The sequence below is a fragment of the Neofelis nebulosa genome, chromosome 10 (assembly GCF_028018385.1).
Source record: "Neofelis nebulosa isolate mNeoNeb1 chromosome 10, mNeoNeb1.pri, whole genome shotgun sequence".
NCBI classification, from domain to species: domain Eukaryota; kingdom Metazoa; phylum Chordata; class Mammalia; order Carnivora; family Felidae; genus Neofelis; species Neofelis nebulosa.
Genome location: NC_080791.1, coordinates 56,041,647 through 56,065,639, shown reverse-complemented (window position 1 = coordinate 56,065,639; position 23,993 = coordinate 56,041,647). Strand labels below are relative to the sequence as shown.

At 57.2% G+C, this 23,993-nt stretch overlaps 1 protein-coding gene across 2 annotated transcripts; it reads right to left on the bottom strand.

Moving 5' to 3' along the window:
* Window positions 1-693: 693 nt before the first annotated feature.
* WNT11 (Wnt family member 11) lies at window positions 694-22,038 on the bottom strand. 2 transcript variants are annotated; one of them, XM_058690356.1, is made up of 6 exons: window positions 21,731-22,038; window positions 17,713-17,895; window positions 10,367-10,602; window positions 8,474-8,751; window positions 5,430-5,722; window positions 1,191-1,485 (listed from the first exon to the last, which is right to left on the bottom strand). In XM_058690356.1, the coding sequence occupies exons 2-6, from the start codon at window positions 17,793-17,795 to the stop codon at window positions 1,311-1,313; spliced, it is 1,065 nt and encodes a 354-aa protein (XP_058546339.1). In that variant the 5' UTR covers window positions 17,796-17,895; window positions 21,731-22,038; the 3' UTR covers window positions 1,191-1,310. The 2 variants fall into 2 exon arrangements, with proteins under 2 accessions (XP_058546338.1, XP_058546339.1); XM_058690355.1 differs by lacking the exon at window positions 5,430-5,722 and having other exon boundaries at window positions 694-1,485; window positions 8,638-8,751; window positions 21,731-22,036.
* Window positions 22,039-23,993: the final 1,955 nt, after the last annotated feature.

Sequence of the window (23,993 nt, the reverse complement as noted above, 5' to 3'; positions counted from 1 at the left end):
CCCGGCCAAAGACTCGAATCCTTCTCGATCCTCCTGGTCCCACACCCCACAGCCACAGAGAGGAAAAATCCCGATGGCTCCATCTTTGACACAGAACAGGAATCCAGCTGCTTCTCACCATATCCACTGCAGCCAGCCTGGCCCAGGCGGAGGCTGGAGAGTGGGGAGGGGCCAGGGGGCATACTTTCCCAACCACCAACCTTAAGGTCCACCACTCCCGGTTTACAAATGGGGAAACTGAGGCCCAGGGAGGGGAAAAGCCTCCCCCGCAGTCACACAGAACACCCACCAGGGCCGGCCAGAGCCTCGGTCTGTCACCACCTCCCTGAGGTCTGCGTCCCCAGCTCCCCGGGGGGTAGGTTTTCTCTCGAAGCGAGCTTAGCAGGTCTGACGACACAGCCCTGGCTGTGCGCGCCTGCATGTGTGTCCCAGAGGAACAAAGAATCTGCCAGCTGGGTTTATGTTTCAAGACGTCTGTCCTCGCCCTTGACCAAGAGATCTTACGGGGCGATCGGGGCCAGAGCCGGGGGCTCGGGACATCAATCGGGAAGCCGCCTTGCCTGGAAATCCGAGAGTTCACCCCGCCAGCCCCAGGACCTTCTGAGTTCCCTTGTGGAGGTTACAAACCGCAGGGGCAGGCTGGGGTTCTCTCACCGTTTATTCCATATAGCTGTTTAAAAAGCTTATTTAAAATATAGATCATTATATATATTTATTTATATATATATATAAAATATATAAAGAGGAATTGAGGCGAGCCACCCCAAAGAAAAAGCTGTTTTATAAATATTTCTGTAGCTCCCACATCCCAGAGGAAGAAAACAAAACAAAACAAAACAAAACAAAACAAAAAACATTTACAACCCAAGCTAGTGGTTCCATGTGGTATGCCCAGCAGGCTCAGACCCTGGGGTGGGCCGGGGGTCGTTGCAAGGGCTGGGCCTGCAGACATTCTGAGGAGGGCAGGCAGACCTCCCTTCCCGGGAGGCTGGCGTCTCCGGCTGCGAAAGGTCAAGTCCATGCCAGTCCTGCCCAACTCATACCCCTGGCTTCTTAGACGAGTCTGGAAGGCAGCAAGTGGGCACTCCCAGGCTCTGGCTGCCAGGTTATTTTTAATCTTGTCGGTTTCCTTTGATGTCCTGGCCCTCCTTCCAGAGCGGCCGGGCCTTCTGTTTCTGGCGGTTTCCAAGGGGAGGCAAAGCACAAGCCGCCTCCCATGCCTGGCATCTGGAATTCCCAAGAAAAACTCCACGGGGTGTCTCCGGGCCCCTGGCTGGGCCTCCACAAGTCCCCACAGGGTGGGCAGGGCCTCACTTGCAGACATAGCGCTCCACAGTGCGCTCGCACCTACGGCAGGTGACGTAGCAGCACCAATGGTATTTGCAGTGGCACCGCTCGACCACGCGGTCCGTGTAGGGGTTGTAGCCGCGTCCGCAGCACATGAGGTCACAGCTGTCACTGCCGTGGGACGTCTTGTTGCACTGCCTGCGGCGGGGAGGAAAGGGACAGCGGGTGAGCGCATGCTCCCAACCGGGCACCCGCAGGCTCCCCCTACCCCGCGGCTGCGTCCCTCTTGGAAGGTGTCTTGATCTTTGGGGAATTTTAGGTAATCCCCTTCCCTAACAGTACTTCTCGCTTCTCCTTGTATTTCTAATAGGCATTTATCAAGACGAGAAATGATGGGCGTGTTTGTTTTCTTAGGGGTGTCTTTTTTTTTTTTCTATTGCTTCTAAATACTTGAAGGAGCCTCAAACCGCTCTGATAATCCTGTCTTCATATTTGATCTTTAATTATATTGTCCCAAATGTCAAGAACATTTTCACATTTAGAATCCCAAAGTAAGTTCTGGAAAAGACTAAATGGCACTGGATGCGAGGCAAAGTGGATATGTGGCACACTGTTCATCTAGAGACAGGGTCTGCCAACCACTGGCCCTGCGTGCCAGTCAGCAACCCCCCCCTCTCCCCCCCCACCATATTTTATCTTCTAGGAGGCATGCGGGGTCCCTGGTCAGTGGAATTATTATACCCATTTTACAGATGGTGATGGGCTTAGCAAAGAGCAGAGCCCGTTCAAGTTCTCACAGGAATCTGTGGGGTCCTGAAACCAAATCTCTCACATGCTCCACCTACCCTAAGGGCAGAGAATCCATAGGATTCCAGGGGCTGCATTTCTTTCTGAATCCCATTCCTGTGGGAGAAGACAGTGAAGGCCCCTATGGGACCCCAATATCTAACTGCAGTTTGGCAGATCCTCTAGGTGGGCTCAGGCTAGCAGGGATGTTTTATGGCACGCAGCTGGGTCCCCACAGCCATGCGGACCCAGGAATCCTAGAATGTCCAGCATGGGCAAGTTCTAGAGCTGACCAAATTCAACCCTTGTATTTCCTGATGGGGAAACTGAGCCATCGAATGGAGAGGGAGCGTGCCCAGAGTCACACAGTGTGAGCATGGGGACTGTAAAAGTTTGGGAAGGCTTCCTGGAGGAGGAGGGGTCATTTCACAGAAGGCCGTTTCACAGAAGACCAGCAGAAATCTAAGATGGGGAGGAGGGAAAGGGAGTTGGGGGCAAAGAAAACAAACAGCCTGGGCAAAGGCGAAGGACCTGATCTAACCTAAGACGTGAGAACAGATGGAAGGGATAGGAAGGCCAGGGAGGAGGCTAGGCAGCAGCTGAGAAAGAGAGGCCAAGACCTGTGCTGGGAAGGGGCCATGAGGTGGGAAGGAGGGAGCGCCTGAAGGGAGAGGCAGGAAGTGACAGTGACCCGCATATGGGGGCTACAAGCAGTTCTGGGAAGGAAGAAACAGCAGGAAGAACACAATGCCCCAGAGCCAGACAGACCACGGTTCAAACCCCATCTCTGCCGCTCACTGGCTGGGTTACTTAGGGCAAGCCACTTAACAGAGGTGACTTTGTTTAGTTATCAACACCATGAATGGCCCTCAGCCTTATCCTGGAGGCCTCTGGACAAAGGGTAGTAGGAAGAAGGAAGAGTTTCATTTTTACTTCTAGATCCCTGACATGCAATGTTTGAAACCTGGTCTCTAACCCTAGAATCAGTTGAGGTATGCAGTGATGCCTGAGAGAGGGGGTGGGGGTGAGTGGGGCTTGGAGAAAGATCCAGGGACCCAGGGCAGGTTTTATTAGCGCAGGGGCTGCTGGGAAAGACATGACAAGAGGGCCAGGGTTTGGAATACTGACTGCCAATGAGGTCTCAGTTCACCAAGCTGGCCTTGAGGAGGGCTGCAGAGCATTGTCCCCAGCTAGGGGGCCAGCCTCTAGAGAGGTGCCACCCATGCACCTCTTTTTACAGTAACAAAGCTCATTTACCTCCACCCCTTGCACTCCCGAATCCCCTAACCTAGTAAAACTCACGTTCCCCCTCCTCCAGGAAGCCTTCCTTGATGTCCAGGCTGGGTCAGGGCACCTCTGGACTTCTCTCACCCTTGGGCTTTTCTCTGTTACAATCTGACCACTTGTCTCTCACCCTTCTGTGTGCCTGCCAGAGCCTCATGTAATAAATAGATGGGAAAAGCGTCTGTGGTTGTAAGCTACTGAGATATTGGAGCTGTTTGTTACTGCAGAAAAAGCTGACTGATACAGATGTCCACAATAGCCCATCCTCAGAGGAATGGCGGAAAGCTGAGAGTGGCAGGCTTGCTTGGTGGCAAGCGTGGGGAGGCATTCTGAGAAAGCCAGGGAGGCAGCTGGTGCTGCGGGATGGGGCCTCCTCATCAGTCGCTGTAGGGCAAGCCCGAGGGGCAGAGTGGGGGCCCTGGGAAAGCGGAGCCCTGACAGCCTGGGGGTGGGGATGGGAGATCGCCATTAGTGAGCCCTTCCCATGGGACTGACGCTGTCTAGCAGAGGAGGAGCTGCTCCGTAAGTGTGACAGGAGATTGTCGGCCACCCTCTGAGGGTTGTGGAACCCTATGCATTGTACAGAGGATGAGACTGAGCCTCAGATGAGTGAAGAGATCTGCTCAAGGTCCTGCAGGTAGGAAGCCGCGGCAACTGGGTGGGAACTGTCCTACACACACACACACACACACACACACACACACAGATCCAGGGAGACCCTCTATTTGCTCTGGCCTTTCCCCAGCCTCTCTGGGCTCTAGAATCCTTTGCCCCATCCTACCCCCCCCCCAACCCCATCCTCACCCCACCCACCCTGGCTGCCTCAGACCAGACTCTCGCTCCTTCCTGTCTCCCTGGCCTGACCCGGTTCCATCTTCACTCCACCCGACCCCCTCAATCTGGCCTCCAGATGGAAGCCGAGGCCTCCTCACAGAGCCTGCTGCCCTAGCCTGTGACGATGGAGCCCCCCAAACCAGCCCCCCTCTCCTGGAGACAGGAACGTGGGCTGCGGAGGAAGCAGATGCTGGCCGGGCACCAACTATGTGCCAGACACGTTCTCAGACACCCTCACTCTGGTTCAATATTCTTTTAACCCCGCAGAACACTAGTTTTGTGGAATGCTATTAGGGGCTCCTTAATAAAAAAGTTCCACAGCAAACACCTCTGGGAAACGTTGGCTTAGGCAGATTCTTTACTGTGGGATTCCTTCGAGCCTTTAAAATGTTCTCGTGCCTTGCAAGTCGCCAAAGAGAATTTCCCAATCATATTTGATTGCAGAACTGTTTCTATTACACCATTTCAGGACTAACTGCCCCCAAAAGGTCTCTGGGAAATGCTGCTGCCCTGAATCCTCAGCAGCCCAGCCTGGCACACAGTAGGTCTGCAATCACCCCTGGGCCCCTTTCTTTCTCCTGTCCTAAGCCGGCTTCAGCAGCAGTGATGGGACCAGATGTAGGGACCCCAGCTCCAGCTGTTAAACTGGGGATCGGTGGGGGAGAGAGCTGGGGCCTGGGAGGTGGGAACGCGGGAGCATTGTCTCCACAGAATGCAGGCACGCTTTGCCCTCCTGCTGCCCTTCTGAAAAGCAGTTGCCCCGGCCCTGTCCCGGCTCTGTGCAGACTGCCTGTGTGGCTGTGGGCTGGCTGCTGCCCCCTTGTGCCTCAGTTCCTTATTTGTCCAATGACCAGGTGACATGACATTTACCCTTCATTTATTCAGTTGACAAACACTGAGGACCTGTCTTACGTGGGACAGCTTCTTTCTCAGCCAGCCTCCCAGTGTGGTCATCGTCTCTCCCCATCTCCCCCACCAGGCGGAAGGAGGGAGCTCCCACCAGCCTCCACTCCCCAGGGGCCCCTGCCCGGGCAAGGTACACAACAGCCACTCCCAGGAGCTCTGCTGCGGGCCCCTTGGACCCAGGCACCCCTGCTCAACATTCCTGGGGCCACCTCCCTCAGCTGGGCAGGGACTCCACTCCCCCAAATGCCAGCTGAGCCCAGACTGTGTGCCTTGGGGTGGGGCATGTGCAGCCTAGCTGACCCTTTCCTGCCAGGGTGACAGCAGGCCCTTACCTGTCTTGCGTCCCATGGGAGCCCACCTTCTCGTTCTTCATGCAGAAGTCGGGCGAGCTCTGCAGATAGACAAGCTCCGAGTCCTTCACAGGCCTGATATCCAGGTCCTTGGGCACCAGGTGCTTGCGGGTGCCCATGGGTCGGTGCACCACCTTGGTGGCTGACAGGTAGCGGGTCTTGAGGTCAGAGGCCACATCCCGAAGCTCCTGCAGCCCCTTCCAGCAGGTGCGGATGGAGCAGGAGCCAGATACCCCGTGGCACTTACACTTCATTTCCAGAGAGGCGCGCAGAGCCTGCAGACAGGGGAGGGCGTCGGGCTGGGCGGCCAGAGCCCGCTGCCTGGCCTGTCCAGGGACCCTGCCCCCACCCCTCCGCATGCTGGGTGCTCTCAGGGAGTCATCGTCTGCTCTAGGCCTCAAGTGAGGGAGCTTTTGGCTCTAAAGCTGGGAGATGTCCTAGATTCTCAGCTCCTCCTCCAACGTGGGGGGCAGCGGGGAGGGACAGGAAGGGAGTGGCATTTGCAGGGACAGCAGATGCCAAGAGCTCTAACATATAACATGGCTTAATCACCACAACAGTCCTTCACAGGAGGTATTATTATTTTCCCCACTTTAAACAGAGGAAACAAAGGCTCAGAGAGGCCAAACCCCAAGCTCAAGGCTGCACAGCTAGAAAATCTGAGAGCTGGGATTGGAACTCAGGTCTGAGGGCAGTTGCAAAAGCCATGCCTTTTAATTGCTCCATGCTTTTCTCTTGCACAAAACTGGGATTCCCTAAAAGCTTGCTGGGGAAAAAAAGGGAGAAAAGAGAAGGAAGGAAGGGCAAGGGAAGGAAGGGAGGGGGACAGTAAGAAGAGGCAGGAAGTAAGTGCATGGGGTGGGGAGGCACATTCCCTGGCCTGGCTGGCCTTTCCCCTCTGCTGCCTGGTGACCCTCAGCAAGCCCTCCACTGTTCAGCCCCTCTACCTTATATGTGCAGAGCACGCGCATAATCGCTACCTTCCAGGGAGGTTGCAAGGATGCAAAGAGTGGACGCATATGAAAGGGTTTTGTGAACTAACGAAAGTCAAATCAACACTGGTTTGAAAAATCAGTCTAATGCCTGTGGTGGAGGGGGGAGGTCTGGGCTCTGGGGCTCAGGGAACTCTAGCCCTGGCTAAAGAAGTGACTCTGTCCCATCATCTTCTTGTCCCATCAGCTTCCTCATGTGTACCTGAGGGGCATGAGTTCGATAGATGTCTTCTGCAGGCAGTTCAGTTTTGCGTTCTATTCCCTGCTCCTTTGCACATGGGACTTGGATCCCTGTGCCTGGGCCTGCCCTCCTGCCTGCCCTATGCAGAGCTGCAAGGCTTATGGGTCCCCTGGGCCTACCCCTGCCTTCAAATGATGGGGAAACTGAGGCACAGAGCAGGCAGAGACTTGCCCCAAATCATTCAGTGAGTTAGTGTGGGAGGTGGTCAAGGTCCCAGGGCTCCATCTCCTTCATCAGTGCCAGGTAGTGAAGAATTGAGGGAGTCCACTGGGTCTAAAATCTGGACTTGGCCCAGCAAAGCCTGTGAAGAGCACAGGAATGAGATGAACCCAAATGCAGGGCATGTTCAACCTCCCAAGGGCATCGAGGCGCTTTTGAGTCATAAAGGAGAGGTAAGGTATGTTTAGTGCCTCAGCTTTGATGGGTGGGAAGGGGCCCAGAGTTTCCTGGTGCCCGCTGTGTGCCAGACACACAAGCCCTGTGGCCGGGAGAGGGCACTGGGTCCTTTTGCAGATGGTCCCAGGGAAACCAGCTCCTTGGCAACAGGGCCCCAGGGACAGGCCCGATGTGCCCCGGCAGCTGAGTATCCTGTCCTGACTGCACCGGGGGACCAGATGGCTGTGCTCCTGGATACACGAAGCTCAGGCCAGGCAGGGAGTAGGACTGAGGCTGAGTTCCCAAGGATGGGGGCAGGCCCGCAGGGTTGGGAGACAGGAGCCCTGGGTCCCTGGCCAGGCTCTGCTATGGACCCATAGTGTCTCTTGGCCTCAGTTTCCCCAACTGTCCAAACATGGCCTGGACATCCCAGAATCCTTCTATAAGGGAGACCAATGAGAGAGGAAGGTGAGGACGTGGAAACCTCCGGACTTGGAGTCCACAGACCTGGGCTCCATCGCACCCTGTGTCCTTAGCCAAGCCACCTAAGCTCTCTCTGCCTCACTGGCTGCCTCTGTGCAATGGGCCTGATGGGGCTGCAGGGAGGAGGCCATGAGATGCCATCTGCACCCGACTCTCCACCCTTCAGGCACCCAGCTCCCCGTGTGTAAGGGGGTAGCCGCACCTCCCCACAGGGGAGACTACGGGAGAGAAAACGCCCCAAGCACCACCTCAGTGCCTGGCACGCAGTTTGGTATAAAGTTGTTTTTTTCATTTTCAAAAAATAAAGAGGTCCATTCATTCACTTACGCATTCACCCCAACCTTCTGTGGAATGAGGTGAGGGATTAATGAAACACTGATCGTAACAAACGTTGAGGGGAAACTGAGTTTTGGACCTGGGCGGGAGTCCCTGTTAGAGCCAAGGAGACTACCCCTTAGGCTAAGGTTCTTGCCCCATGGCCCTCCCCATGCCTCCTCCCATACCCAGCCTCTGCTCAGGACCCCACAGGAGGAGCCTGAGGAACACAGCTGATGGGGACTGAAGAGCACCGACCCAGCCCATTTTATAGACAGAAACAACTGAGCCCGGAGAGGAAGTGACTTGCCCAACGTCACACAGCTAGTCTAGTGCCAGAGCCAAGATGGGAACTCAGAGCTCCTGACTCCTAGCTCAGTGTCCCTTCTGCTCCACTAATATTCTCAACTCAAACCCCAGTGGACCCCCTAGAGAAGGAGGAGCCAGGCAAGCCCCAAGCGGCTGGAGAGGGGAGAGAGAGCCGGGGGAGGCCGGGAGCACTCAACGTGGGTGGATCGGGCCCGTCCCCCACCCCCCCCCAATCAGGGCACACTGGGTGGCCCTTTCCTGGCCACCTGGCAGAGGCACAACTATCTGGGGTGGGTGGGGTGGGTGGTTACCTGTCTCCCCACTTCACTGTTGTGTAGACGCATCAGTTTATTGGCTTGGGATCCTGTTTTTTTCACCTTCATAGGAGCATCGGAAAACTTGGCCCCCATGAGGAGCCCGTAGCTGAGGTTGTCCGCACATCCTCCCCAGCGGTTCCCGGGCCCGGGTGGCTCACCTGGGACAGGGCCGCAGGAGCAGCCGGGCAGGTCGCCGGAGGTGCAGGCCCGGGCGATGGCGTGGCTGATGGCGGCCGCCGACAGCGCATACACGAAGGCTGACTCCCGGGTCCCTGTGGGGAGGTGCTGGGTCAGCTCGGGGCGGGGGGGCGGGGGGACAGAGCACAGGACCCCACCCAGGCCTGAGGGCCTCCTCCTGGGCCCCTGCCTGCCTCTGTGGGGCCAGCCGGGCACAGAGGCTGCCACCAGATGGAGGACAGCACCAGGGACATTAATCTGTCGTCAGTCCATTCTCCCACACATACACCAGCTGATTTGTGCACTCATCACAAACTCACCCTCATTCCCAGAGGCCGGCAAAGCCCACACACCCACAGGCACCCTTGCTCCCACACACTTCACCATTCCGGATCTCCCCCTACATCCCTGCACTCAGTGTTAGGGGCTACTCCTCAAAGAACTCACAACTCGAGGGGCAGACAAGTGTGCAAAGAGCCTGCTGTAGGTTGAAATGTGTCCCCCTGAAAGATATAGTCAAGTCCTGGCCCCTGGTACCTGTGAACATGACGTGATTTAGAAACACGGCCTTTGCGGGTGTAATGGAACTCAGATGAGGTCATACTGGGTCAGGGTGGGCCCTAATCCAATGACTGGCGTCCTTATAGGAAGGGGGGAGTTCTGGATACAGAGACACAGAAGCAGGGATTAAAGTGATGTATCCCCAGGCCAAGGAACACTGAGGCTGGGGACAGTCAGCGAAAGCTAAGAAGAGGCAAGAAAGAATCCTCTCCGGGGCTGTCAGAGGGAGCACAGCCCTGCTGGTATCTTGGTTTCAGGCTTCCAGCCTCCAGAACTCTGGGACAATACAGTTTCGTTGCCTGAAGCCCCGTTTGTGGGACCTTGTCACAGCATCCTGGGAAAACTAATACAGAGCCCAATGTGCCTCTGCTGTAGGGGGTCCTAGCTTCAGGTCCACGCAAGTCACCTCCCCTTCTCAAGCCTCAGTTTCCTTAACTGTAGAATGGAAATGATAATACCTCCCTCACAGGATCGCTCTAGAATTCCCATAATTCGGGAAGGAAGGAAGCTTTGTCAAGTGCTATACAATCCTTAGCTGTTGCCACGCGGGAGGAGAGATGAGATCCATTGGGGCACTTTTGGCCATCAAAAGGCTCTTGACTGTACATAGGACCCCCAAGTCCACCCCGCAAGCCACCTGCTCCAGAAAGTGGGGTTCCTATATCACTCTGTGCATCTCACAGCATCCTCAGTCTAGAACTACCTCGGTCTAGAATTACCTTGTGGCACACCTGTCTGCCCGGTGGTGGCTTTCCTGTCTTCTTGTCACATACGCCTCTCCCAAGAGCCTCCTCGGCCTTATTTCATCCTTCCCTTTACGCATTAGGTACACAGGCATTTGTGCCACCATTTCAGGCTCCCCTGCAACTCCTATATTCACTCACTATATGTTTATTCATTCATCAGTTCATGCCCAGATACCGGTGTCTACGATTAATTCATCCACCCGCCCATCCACGTCTGTTTTCTTCTGTGCATCCATCCATCACCCACCTCTTCACTCATCCACCCATCACACAGCCATCAACATCCACCCATCCGTCCATGAATTCACCCACCTATCTAAACACACATATATTGATGCCTGAATTCATCCTTCCCCACCTGCACGCATTCCGTGGGCCCTAGCAGCCCCCGCCGGCCCCCTACCTCTCTCCAGGTCAAGCAGGTAGTTGGGGGCAAGCTCGATGGAGGAGCAGTTCCAGCGCATGTCCGCGAAGGCCCTGCGGCAGGCCTTCATGACCTCGCGGGCGGCGTGCACGATGGTGTGCATGAGCTCCAGGTTACTGCGGCACAGCTGCACCTGCGCAGATACCAACCCCTCCAGCTGCTTGCAGTGCTGCGTCTGGTTCAGCGCGAGGGCCGCCGGGGTCTTGGACAGCGCCCTGCACACCACCGAAGGGCAACAACCAAGAGAAGGAAAGACAGAGCGTGAGGGGCCACGTTGCCTACACCTGCCCTACTGCTCCCAGTCCTTGCGCAATGAATGGGTTCAGGGGCCTTTGCTGGAAGGAGTTTGGAAACCAAGAGGCAAAGACCTGGCCCCAGCAGAGCAATGGCTCCCCCTTCCGTTCCCTGTGACCTTGGGCACATCGCTGTCCCTCTCTGGGCCAGGGCCTCATTCATAATGCAGGATCATGACCTCCATCCTACCTACACTTTACTGTAATTATATTAACAATAAACAGTTTCACAGCCCACAAAGTGTGCACACCCACGGCTTTATTTAGCTCTCACACGGCTGTGAATTATTACTCTTTATTTAACATTCATTCAACCCTGAACACCAAATGGGCCAGACACTGTGCTAAATGCTAGATTATTACAATCAGTATCATTATAATACACACTATTAATTGAGCGCTTACTAGATGCACATATGAGTTAGGAGCTTACCATACATTGCTTCATTTAATTATTAAACTACTTATTAGGCTGTAAAATTCCACACACATGCTTGGGATTTATTAAAGGATAAAACAGCCACTCAATTTTGCAATAAATGGGACTAAGTCATTCACTTGCTGTGTGCCCTTCGATAAATCACTGTCCCTTTCTGGGCTTCAGTGTCCGTACCTAAAAAGTGTATTTCCCAGAACGTGTTCCAGTGAGACACTGAAAGAAGGGATCCATGGTTAAGCACATTTGGGGAACATGATCTACTATGTTTCCCTTTGGAGAGTAATTAATGCACATTTGCATTTTAAAGGCCCTGAGAAGTCCCAAGCAACACAACAGGCTTGGTTTTGTTTAACTCTGGAGTCCTTGCTGAGCACAAAGCCCTTTGTTTGAGAGGCACTGACCTCATCCATGCTTTGGGAAATGCTGGCCTGGGAGTCCCTTTGAACGTGGTGATGTTATAGGACTGAAGAGCTTCCCAGATCCTGGTTCTAGGCACTGGGACTGCAAGGCTCTAGGACCGGGGTCCTGGATCCACATTTGTCCCCAGGCCTTCTCCGAGGAGCAGACTGCATCAGGCAGCACCTCCTCTGAGCGCAGGGTAGAGGGACCCCAACAGCCTTAAAGGGTTCTGCATAGACTTATCCCCTGCCCCAGAGCCAGCTGGCCCTCAGCAATCTAGCAGAGACCCTGGAGGAGCCGGGGACAAGGATGGGCCAATCTGCAGCCCCAGTGCTGTGGGCCCTGCTTGCTGCGAGCCCCACGGTCTTCACCCAGGGTCAGGGCTGAGACCTGGTGAGGCCAAGATCCAGAACCCCTGCCCCGACATCCTAAGGGAGGTAGCACCTTGCTAAAGAACAGCACATGCCAGGGTAGACTCCTGGATGTGTCATTCCCTTTGTGACCTTGAACAAGTCTCTTGGCCTCTCCTAGCCCAGCAACCTCTCAGCATTACCTGGGGGAGTAACTCTGTGAGCCTCATGTGTTCTGCCCAGGGCTGACACAGCTGGTCAGTGCCCAGTAAGGAAAGTTACTACAATCACAGCCTTGGTGGTCTTTTCCTTCCTGTACCCACTTAGTCACAGCCAAGGGCTGCCTCAAACCTGGTCCCCTAAGCCCTCTCCAGCCTCTTGTCCTCGTCCCCGGCGTGCCCTAATATCTGGCCATACCAGACTCCTGGCTTCTCTAACAGGGACGGCCCTGTTACCATGTGTTTGCCCAGGCTTTTCCTGATGCCAGGAATGCCTTTCCCCTTGCTCTTGTACCTAAATGAATAAATGAACTTGATCTACTTGTGGAAGAAATATTTACTAAGCACCAGCTCTTTCTGGACTCATTTGATAATGAACATGACACAGATCCTTTCCTCAAGGAGCCCCTAGTCTAATGGCTACACAGGCCTTTCAACAGTAATGACCCAGCTCATGGGCTGGCCTAGGGAAGAGCCCAGGCTTAGGGCACAGCTGTGTGACATAGGTAAGTTACCGAACCTCTCTGGGCCTCATGGTCCTCATCTGTTATAAGAAAATGATAATTTTTTTTAAAAAAAATGTTTATTTATTTTGAGAGAGAGAGAGCGAGCGAGAAACAGGGAGTGAGCCAGCAGGGGAGGGGCAGAGAGAGAGGGAGAGAGAATCCCAAGCAGGCTCCATGTTGTCAGTGCAGAGCTCAAGGCAGGGCTCGATCCCACAAACTGTGAGATCAGGGCCTGAGCCAAAATCAAGAGTCGGTTGCCTAACCGACCGAGCCCCCAAAATGACAATTTCTAAACTAAAAGCTGATGGCAAGACTTCCGTATCATAACATACGTAAAACATCTTGAACATCCATAAGCGGGATGGCCTCTGCTTATTGCCAGGTGAATCTTGGACCAAAGAGGGTCAGAGGGGTTCTAGCTCCAGCACTGCCCTCTATCTGCTGTATAATCTCGGGCAAATTGCTGTACCTCTCTGAGGATCACCTACAAAATGGGAACTCCTAGAGGTCTTGGAGGGCCCAAGAGAGAAAATAGGTGCTACATTAAGTCCTAATAAGTTAGTTTGTTCCCCCCTGCCTCTCACTTCGCCATGTCCCACCCCTCCTACAACTCCAAAGTACAGAAGTCTTCCCAGAGGCCTGGGAAGCCGACCCAGGACAAGCGGGCATGCCCTGATGTGATGTCTGCAGTCTGGGTGGCACAAGCCAGCCCTCAGATGGATTGTGGGTATCTCAGACAGTCTTGCCTCACTATTACCCCTGGTCCGTCCCTGTCCTCCCAACTGTGAGCAGAGAAATGTCTGGCATGTCTGGGTGCAGATCTTAGGCCTGTTTGCTTGAGCTAAAGTGAGCCATCTGGTCCTCCCTGGCCCTCTGAGCCACTGAGGCCTGTCTATGCCAGGTCACCTCAGGGAACCTCCGGGCAGAATCCTCATAGCCCATACTGGGTGAGGTGTGGCCACACAGAGGCAGACGTCATCCACACAGCTTGTTTCTTGGTTGGTCCAGCCCCTCCACCTGTGCCTAGCAAACACTGGGCACACACTACCCCATGTAGGCACAGCACTCCCCACTCGGCAGAATCTCTCGCCCCATCCACTTCTCACAGCACCCCGAGGGGGCAGCCTGGGGGATGACACCCCCCACACACACTTTGTACAGAGGAGGACACAGGCACAGCTCTGGTACCTGGATGCTCGGTCTCCTCCCGACACCATCTTTCCGCAGACCTGGCCTCTCCTTCCCGGGTCCCCTCTCTGCTGGGCTGGGGGCAGTCAACACTCAGCCTGTCCTGAGCCCACTCTGCCCTTCATCCTTGCCCAGATGTCTTCCTTCCCCTCTGAGCCAGTTTGCGGTTTCACAACAGGAAGGATTATATGGTGTATGCAAGAAAATACCCCGCACGGTACGAGGTATGCAGTGGGCACTCAAGCAGTGTGGCTGCGTTCTGGGTCTTTTCCCTGGGTTCCTGCTCCAGCCAAGAAGTGGACAATGTAGGCCCAGGCTTTCCCTGGGGAGCTCAGCTCTGGCAGTTCCTGAGCAACCCTATGCTGTGGCTGAGGGAGGGGAGCTCTGTGCCCCTGCTGCCCGAGGACCTGGGCCACTCAGGGTGTCAGTCTGTCCAGTTCTGGAGTCAATAAGCCTCTGCCTCCCCAGCCGGCGGTGAGAGGAGGTACTACAAGGGACAGCCCAGTGAGGACGCTCCCAGATGAGGCCCAGACTGCCAAGGAGGGCAGAGGACAGATAGGAAGAGGTCTGGAGATCCTTGGTGGGCCAGGAGCGGCTGGAGAGAGTGATGTGCACAGAGCGGCCAGCCGCAGCGTGCAGGCTGGGAGACCAGGAGGCAGGAGGCAGCGGATTCCACTCCTGAGGAGGGCAATGCGGTCATCTGGTAATTAGTGGTAATGACCGTTTCTAACTAAGTCCCCCTCGGGGAGGTAATCAAGGATTATGGTGGGAGGCGGGGGAGTTGCCCGTCTGGACATCTCCTCCGGCTTGCCTCACTGCAGCAGACCCCTAATTGAAAACATTTTGGTATATCTGGGGATGAGGATATGGGGGGAGAGGGTGGAAGAGAGGACAGGAGGGAACAGAGTTCACAAGCAAGGCCTGTGCCAAGGTGCCACTGCAGTGGCTGAGGTCTCTCTCATCTGGGAGTAGAGGGTCACTGGCCCTTGCTGGGCCCCCGTATCCTCATCTCATTGTGCAAGTGGGGACACGGAGGCCCAGAGACGGGCAGGGCTTGCCCAGACATGTCCACAGCCAATCAGGCAGAGCCAAGCTAGAACCCAGGCCTCCCAGATCCCAGGACACCTCTCATTCCCATTTTTGAGATGAGGAAACTGAGACTCAGAGAGGCCGAAGGGATTGATATGCCTGAGGCGTGGCTCGAGGCTAGCGAACTGGCAAGGCTCAGGCTGAGTCCCAGGTCCCCAACAGGTGGACATTCTGGGCCACTGAGCCACATCTGGTTACAGTTCTTGGGTCAGAGACCCCTTTCATCTTCGGTCCCCTTTCCAAAGCCCAGGGTAGCAGGACCCCCGGGGACAACCCCAGGACAGCTGAGTCTCCTGCGTGAGTCACCCCACAATACACTTCCCTATTCCCAACTGTCCTGGGGCTCCCTGAGACCAAGAAGCCACAGAGCCAGACAGCCTCACTCCATATCCTGCCTCTGCTGCTGTGACACCCTGTGAGTTAGAGACCCCGTGCCTCCATTTCTTTTTCTGTTTAATGGGGGTGATAGCAGAACCCACCTCCTATGGTTCATTGTTTCAAATGAACAATATCCATAAAGCACTTAGAACAGTGCTTGGCCACACACACACACACACACACACACACACACACACTGCTTAACCTCCACTCCTGCCTCCCCCTATATCTTCAGCTCCAGCAAGAGTTTAACCACTAACTAGGGGTTTGGCTGAATGGAGCTCACCTGCCCAGGGTTCTGGTCCCACAGCCACCATTAACTAGCTGCGTGATCTTGGGCCAGTTACTGAACCTCTCTGTACCTTAGATTCCTCATTTGTAAAATGGTAGCGATAAGAATACCACCTATTTCGTGGGAGTATTCTCAAAATTAAGTGACTAAAGCTCCTGGAACAGAGACGGGATTTACTAGTAGGCTCCAATAATTCTTGGTTTCTCTGTTTCCCCACATGCACCGTCCTGCCTCTCTGCTTTTGTCCCTGCTCTTTCCTCCTGCCTAGATGCTTGCTCTGCACTCCATCCTTGGCCATCAAAATCCTACCTATCCTTTGAAGCCCAGCCCAAAGCCACCTTCCTTAGATGGGCCTAACCGCTCCTCCCCTGGGCCCCCACACTCCCTTTCCCAGGACACAGCCCGAAGTCCACTTTGTATTTGTACATGTCCATTTCCCCCAAGAGGCTAGGAGCTCCTGTAAGGCAGACACCCAGTTGTATCCATTTTCGTGGCAGCCGGGGCCGTGCAGTGGGAACAGCATGGATGTTGGGCTTAGCCAGCCATCTATTCCAGGCCCCACGTGGCCACCTGCCAGCGTGGGGGCTTGTGCAAGTCACACATTGTCAGGGCCTCAGCATTCCCACTGTGACGCGGGAATGCCAGCCGTGTCCCCCACAACGCTCCAGAGGCAAGCCTGGTTCTTGGCTTCTGCCGCTCCTAGTGCTCTTTGGCAAATCCTTCCATGTCCCGGACCTCAGCTGCCCTGTCTGTAAAATGGTGTGGCAGGTGAGGAGGGTGGGGACTCTCTGATCAGAGGGTCCCGCCAACTGGCGCCGTGCCAGGTACTGGCAGTAGAAGGTGGCTGATGCCTCACACAACTAATCAGAAGCAGCAGCGAAGAGCCGCTAAGCCTACACTTCTCCTTGCCAACAAGAGATGCCAGAAGATGGGGTTACCCTCCTGGATCACCAATTAATCGATAACTCAGCCCCGGGGCGGGGGGCGGCAGCGCCAGTGACCTCAGGACTGTTTGCTAGCGGCCCAGCCACTATCGCCCTGTCTTGCAGCTAATCCACGAAACTTCCCCATAGCCCCTCCCCAGCCCCCATAATCTGTCCCTGCCTCTCTTATCTGCATGGCTCACTCCCCACCCCCGTCTCCAGACCTGTCCTGCCCTGGATGTCCGCACCACGCAGGGAGTCCCTCCACCCAAAGTGCCCTCCTCCCCACCGCCCTCACCCACCAAACTCCCAGAAACTCCTCAAGCCAGACCCAGGCTCACCACTGCCGAAAAATCATCCCAGGGTCCCAAGTATGTGCCCCCCACCAGGTGGTCTCCCCTCCTCTGGGTCCCCACAACACCACCTTGGTCACTCCTAGGGCACTTGGAGTTATTTACGGCCTGGGCTTATCTCTTCCAGCCCAGAGGGCAGCTCCTCCAGGAAGGGGCTGGGTTTTACTCCTCTCCACCCCCGCCCACCCCCACCCCCACCCTGCACGCCCACAGCTCTGCACAGAGCAGGCACTCCCTTCTACTGGATGGAAGAGAGCCTCCCTCTCCCACCCACCCAGCCATTAATAATTTCTATCTAAAGGAATACCCTTCACATGTGCAGAGCATCTGACAGTTTTCAAAGTTCTTTCATGAGCCGCTTCTCATCTGATCTGAGTGAGGTAGAGGCTCTCCCCCTCCTTCGACAGAGGACACTGAGGCTCCCAGAAGTTGAGTGACACTTCCCCCAAGGTCACCCAGGTGGAGGGGTCAGTATTGTTTGAGAATCTTCAGCGAGGGTCAGGAGACTAACAAGGAAACACGATATTGAACAGGCCCCCCGTGCGGGCCACAGACCCTCTTGACTCGGGCCCTTGACCACGCTTTTTCCATCTGCCCCTGTGGAGGCCTTGCACAACCCTCAGCTGCACAGGACAAGGCAATTCTGTCGTTCTCCACGCCCTGTCTCGCTCCTGCCTCACAACCCTCCGGGAGGTAAGGACAATATTTTACAGAGTAGAAAAAGGAGGCTTAAGAAGAGTGACTTGCCCACGACCCCAAACCAACTTCGGCTCCCGGGTCTTGGGCACGCTCACCCGATCCCCGGGGGGGGGGGGGGGGGGGGGGGCTGAACGTTAGCCGCCACCCCCAGCCGCCGGTCCCAGAGCCCGGCTGCATAGACGCGGGGTCCCTACTTACAGCCATTTGATGCCGTAGCACACGCCGGTCTGGAGCGCCAGGGCGAAGAGCAGCGCCTCGCAGACTCGCGGCCGCGCCCTCATGGTCGCGCGGCACGCGCGCTCGGGGGTCGCACCCTCGAGGAGCTGCACCGAAGTCCCGCCGCAGGCACGGCCACCGCCGATCTTCCAGCGAGCACGCCGCCTGCAGTCGGGGAGAGCGGAGGCGGCGGGTTAAGGCGGAGCGCAGGGCGGGGGCTGCGGGTGGGGGGGGGGCGTTTTATTCAAATTACAAAGGAGGGGTCGGACCCGGGAGGCCGAGCGCGCGGCGGGCGTCGCCTCCCGCCCCGCACAGCCCGGGACGCAGCCGGCGTCTGGCTCAAATTAGGTGTCGCCCGAGCGCGGCCGAGGGCGTGTCCATCTAGCGCGGCTCCCGGGCTGCGACCCGGGCTGCGGACTGGCAGGGAAGCTGGCGACCGGACCAGAGACGGCGAGAGGGAGGAATCCGGTCAGAGACCGAGGCTGAAAGACACCGAGGCAGAGGGAGCCCCGGGGCACACTGACCAGGAGGGACCGAAAGGAGAGGAGGAAGGGAGTCACGGCGGAGGCCGAGTGCGCGCAAGAGGGCAGATCTGTCAGGCCCAGGATCTGCGTTATCTCCAAATATTAATTACTAGTTAGTAGGGGCTTGGTAATTCTCCTTTCCCGCTGAGTTTTCTCCCCTGTAAACTAGGGACACAACGGTGATTCAGACACAATTCGCCTTTATAAAGTTCACCTAACATGATCGCATTTGCTCCTCCCAGCAGCCCTGCGAGACAGGTGCCCTCACTGCCCCCATCTCACAGATGAGGAATCTGCGGCCCGGGGATGTGGAAACGGCCTTGTTCACCCAGTCAGCGGCAGGTCCGTGCCCCGTGTGCTATTCCTACGTCTACCCAGATGTCGCGTGAGCTCGCGAATGGTCAGAAGACTAGGAAATGGGGGGGGTTACTGTGGTATCAGTGAAGGGGGGGATGAGAAATGAAATGGCAGAGGTCTTTGTACAGTGGTTCCTGAGTCTCCAAGTCCCCGTCTAGCGGCCCCCTTTTGGAGTGCCAGGCGGTGCCCAGGCCCAAGCCAACGCGGGACAGCCTGGCCAACGCTAAGCAGTAGAGCGCACTGGGCCGGCGCGATGCCGCCTCTGGCCACCAGGGGGCGACCTAGCGCCGCGGAGCAACTGTTACCCCGCCCGCAGGTCTCAGGGCTGCTCCTCGGGGCTTTTTTCTTTTTCTTCTCCATCTTTTTTTTTTTTTTTTTTTTTTTTTTTTTTGGTCTTCCCTCTCTTCGTCCTCACCTCATTAACTCCCTTCCCAGCTTCTCCCAAATTTACCAACACCTGGCATTCTCTCGGAGACAAAAGCAGCCCCAGCCCCTCTCCCCTGGAGAGGAACAAAGACAAAGAGATTCCTTTCTAAAGGGCTTGGGGAGTTGGAAAAAGAAGGCACCCGCCTTACAGGGGGGTGCTTGAGAAGGAAGGGGTCGTTCTCATCTGGCTGTGTGAGCTTGGGCGAGCCCTCCACCATCCCCAGGCTGTTTCCCTTCATAAAACAAGGGACTGAACTTGACCGTGCGTCTCCTGAAGCCTTTCAAGCCTCGCAGGAGCTTGGGGGTCTTTAAGTTCCCCTCTGCCTGAGTTTACACTGTTACGAATACCTGTATAGTGTGTGCGTCTACGTGTGTGCCTTAAGCACACGCAAGATTTGAAACCGCACTGTTTCCTGGAGCCTTGCGGCATAACGCAGAAGAAAGCAGGGAGAAAACCCTGAATTACGTGTCTTTTTCCTCCTTCGCAGTGTCCCGCTAGGCGCCTGACTCGGAGGCGCTCACTACAAACGTGCCGAGTCCAAGGCTAGCGGTCTCAGCGGGGTTCTCAGTGTAACTGAGCCCCCTCCTCCCACCCAGCCTGCATCCAAACCCTTTGTCTTACTGACCATGAAAGTTTACCACACTCTTGAGAATGAGAAGTATACAGGCTGGATATGGGGGGAGAGATGAAAACTCCAGTCACTGTCTCTTTTTTTCCCCCCACCCCATCCCGAAGTGTGGACTCTCCCCCCGCCCCCACCAGGCACCCAGCATTCCAGAGTGGGGAGGAGGAAGGGGCTGCACGCGAACAGAGGAGAGTGCAGACTCACAGCGGGAGATCCATGTCCAGCTCAACTCTCCCAAAGAGGAGGGGCCGCCCCGGTCACAGCAAACGGGGACCCAGGCCTACAGTTACTCCAGGCTCCTTCTGAGAGTCCCCGGTGGTCCCGGCCTTCTCCCTCCACTGCCCCAATACGTTGGTGGGAGAGGCAGCGCCTGGCCTGGCCTCTGAGTCCTGACGGATTATAACTGTCCCTTGTAAGAACGTCCGGGACAGAGGCGCCTGCCGCTTCGTCACCCTCAGCCTGCACCCCGAGGGTCAGGGCACACTCGCCTCGCGGAGCCCGCTGCCCGCCAGGGGGCGCTACGCCGGGGCTCGAGGTGGGATCCGCTGCTGCCTCCCGCGCAGTGGGACTTTCGGCAAGTCCCCTTTTCTTCCTGGGCCCCGGTGTCCCCGTCTAGGGATGGGACGAGGCGTAGAGTAAGTACCCTCTCAGTGCTGGTTGTTCTGTAAGACATCCACTTGTCGCGGTCAGCCCGGAACTGCTCGACCCCTTGCTTCAGGCCCAGAGCGGAGCCTCCCTTGGGACCTGGAGCTTAGTGGGCCCGCGTCAAAGCGCAGTGTCTTGGGAGAGACAGACAGGCTGTCCCTTCCTCCCCGCGCTGGCGTTAAGGGCCAAGCTATCCCGCTAGCAGAGGGCGAGAGAAGTGGTCTCCCGGGCTGTGCACCGTGAGCTCAGTAGCCACAGTCAGGTTCCAACAGGTGGTTATAGGGCCTGGGCTCTGGAAGTCCTTGCAAACGCCGCTGCCAGGGCGGCCGCCCCTCTGAGCCAAGCCAGCTGGGCCACGCCGAGCTTCCCTTACCGGGATGAGCCCGCACTGGACCGGGAGCGGCTGGGCGCTCCGGGCCGAGTGTCTACGCCGCGCGTCAGGTCGGCGCGGGCCGGGCCTGAAGCCTCGGGCTGCGCAGCTGGCAGAGCCGACCTTGCGAGCCGGTGACGCCAAGCGACCGCTTCAAGGTTACCTGCGACGCGGAGCTAGGCCGGGCCGGCAACCCGGGTTTGACCCCAGCCGCAAGAGTCTTGCGAAATCTGTCTGCTCGGCTGCGGACGATGCGCCGAGTTACCCGCGAGACTGGTTATTTTGGAAGTGGGAAGGGTGGGGTGGGAGTACTCCGGGCACCTCCCGCCACCCCTCTGGAGCCAGACCCTGAGAGCCTAAGGATCCTGTGGTCATGGAGGCACCTCAGCACCAGAAGGTGGGAGTTGTGGTGCCCGTGCGCGAGCTCAGCCAGATGTCCGAGGCGGCTCCAGATGTGCCTCCGGTCCCGGGACAGGAGTCTCCTCCTCCCCCGCCCTACCTCCCCCCCCCCCCCCAGCCTGGAGCTCAGGTCTGTAAACAAAGTCCTGGTTCTCTCCTCTCCCGTGCCGCTTCTGGGAGTCGGTCTCCAGGCTAGGCGTCCGCCCCCACTCCCCAATTTGGTACGAGCCGCGGTAGTCGTCTGCCTTTGGCCACCCTCTCCCGCCCCGCCACACACGCCCTGTGCCCTGCCTCACTATCCAAGTCTCCCACCCCCGGGATGGCTCGGGCATGACCTCATTCGCGCTCCGACTGGGAGGGAGAGGGTCTAATGCGGGGAACGGGGCCGGGGAGGCTGGCAGCGGCCCGCACGATCGGAACAACCCACCTCCAGCATACAGGCCGGGAAAGCCAGCGCCCCCAGGCCCCTGCGGGGCTGCGCTCCTCCCAGGGATTCCTCGGAGAACCGCAGAGGGGAGGTGTGGAGGAGGCCTCGATGTGCTTACCCGGGAGTCGGTGCCCTACGGGGTCGCGCCGTCCCCCTCGGACTCAAACGCCCCCGCCCTAGCAGGTCCCCGCTGAGCACCCGCGCGCCGCCGGCGGCCGCTGCTCACCTCCCGGGGCGCTCGCCGGGCGCGCACCGAGTGCCCTGCCGCCCGGGCCGGCCGGGGAGCGGCGAGCGCGGCCCCCAGCGGACCCGAGCGCTCTCCGGGCTGTGCAGGCGGCGAGGGCGCCCTCTTCCCGGAGCGGCCGCAGCAGGACGCCCGAGATCCCTGCGAACGGCGGCCGGCTCGGGTCCCGCGAGGACTGTAGCACGGACTCGGGCTGCTGGGGGCTGCGCTGGGCTCTCGGGGCCTGCGCTCGCCCGCTCGCCGGAGCTCTCCTTCTCGAGCCGCACGGTCTCCGACGCGGTCCGCCCCAACTGCTTTATAAGGCGCGGGCAGTAGCTTTGATCCGCCCACGTCAGCGCGCCGAAACCCCACAGGGTGGCTCCCGCCGCGCGCGGGGGGCGGGGGCGGGGTCCCCGCGGACGCCACGGACCCGCGGCGCCAGCGGCGCAGAGGACTTCGCACCCTGTCGAGTTACAAAGCGGGGGGGACTTACTAACTGTAGCCGGTGTTTAATAAGCGTGCCTGCTGCGAGCCTACGGCGGACCTGCGGCGCGTGGGGCCCAGGTAGGACAGGTTTCTAACCCTCGCAGCCAGCCGAGCGAGGCACCTCAACCAGTCTGGTTTGACAGAGGAGGAAGCCACCGCTCAAGGAGAAGTCTCACTTAGGTCTCGGCCGGGAGCCTGGCGGACATCACTGGGGGGTTTTGCAGCTCGGGTGCTTTAGGCGACCCAGTACGTCCCAGCTCCGGAGAGCTGCGTTGGCGTCCCAGTAAGTCCTTTGAGGGGGTTATTTCTCGAGTCCTCTGATTCCACTTCTGGAAAAGGGATCAGCCATTCTGAGCTCTCCGCGGAGAAAGGAAGCGAGGGCGCCCTGCTCTGTGAAGCGCGCTGTAAACGTTGGGCACCAGAAAGCAGGCGTTCCAGCCTCTGGGATGACTGTTGGGGAGTTTTCTGGACACCTTGCCTCCTGTCCCCACGGAGCTACCGGCTGAGAACTGGGGTTTAGAAACTAGAAAGAACTACAGAGTTTGCTCCCTGCCCAACATAGACCTGGGCTGCGGCTCCGGTTGTGTTTCTGAGGCAACTGCCCCAAGACTGGTGAGGTGAGTGTGTCCATCCCTCTCCCCACACACACCTTGGCCTTTCTGGCTGATGATACACCCCCCCCCCCATTTCTAACTTGCTGGGCAACTTCAGGTTGCCATGGCTTCTGTCTGCCCCCACCCGGGGGGCTCCGTCCCAAGCATAATCTCAAGGATAATCAAGTTCATTAGCAGAAGGGAAGCATAGACTTAGTGAAGAGGGGTTTGCCTCAGGTCCCTAAAACACCATTCCCCCCGTTCTTTGCAGCTGCCCATGAAGTGGCACCCATAAGCTGCCCTAGCCTGCCTGCAGGTACCTCCATATACATACACACCTCTGGGCCCACGGAGCCCACTGCAGGTTCTCGGCCATACAGAATACCCCCTGCACGTGGACAGCCGGTCCCCCTTGCACACAGGGCTGGGACACATCACCCCACAAATGGTCAGAACACACTCAGGAGATACTCGCACCCACCATAGGCCCACACACATTCAGGAGCACACACAAGTGACATGGCCATATCCATCTGCAAGGTGAGGCCAAACCCTGTGCCCCCACCAAGTTCATGCACAGAGATGTGCTTCCATGCACTCCTGCATAGAGTCATAGGCATGTCCTTGTGAACACGTGCTGGGACACCCAGCCTCCTCTCCTAGAGCATCAGGGTCAGTAAAAACTGTGGGAGACTAGGGGTTATAAAAGCTGCAGGAAGGTGGTGGGGCTTTGGGTGGGGTGTCTAGAAAGGGCAGGGGAGGGTCAAGGCTGCTCCACCTAAGAGGCTGGAGACAGAGGCATCCAGGGGTCAAGAGTGTCCTTAGCTCTTCCATGGCAAGGCACTCTGGCCACCACAGTGGGAGGCATTCCAGGTGGCCTGGGTCCAATTGGATGCACCCACCTCTGGGTCTAAACGGGTATAATGCAATCCCATCAAATCTTCTATATTCTCCAAGATGGGATTAGTATCCCCCTTTCATAGATATGGAAGCTGAGGCTCAAAAGTGTGGGGCTGGCAAGTGTCAGGGCTGCTCTCTGAACCCAGAACTTTCTGGCTCTGTGTGCACTATAGCTTAGGGCCCCCGTTAAATCAGATGGGAGGATAGTGACTTTCCACTGTGAGAGGAGTTGAGGGAAGCCAGGAGAAGATCCCAGAATTCCTGAAGCCCAGCCCTGAGCCCTCCTG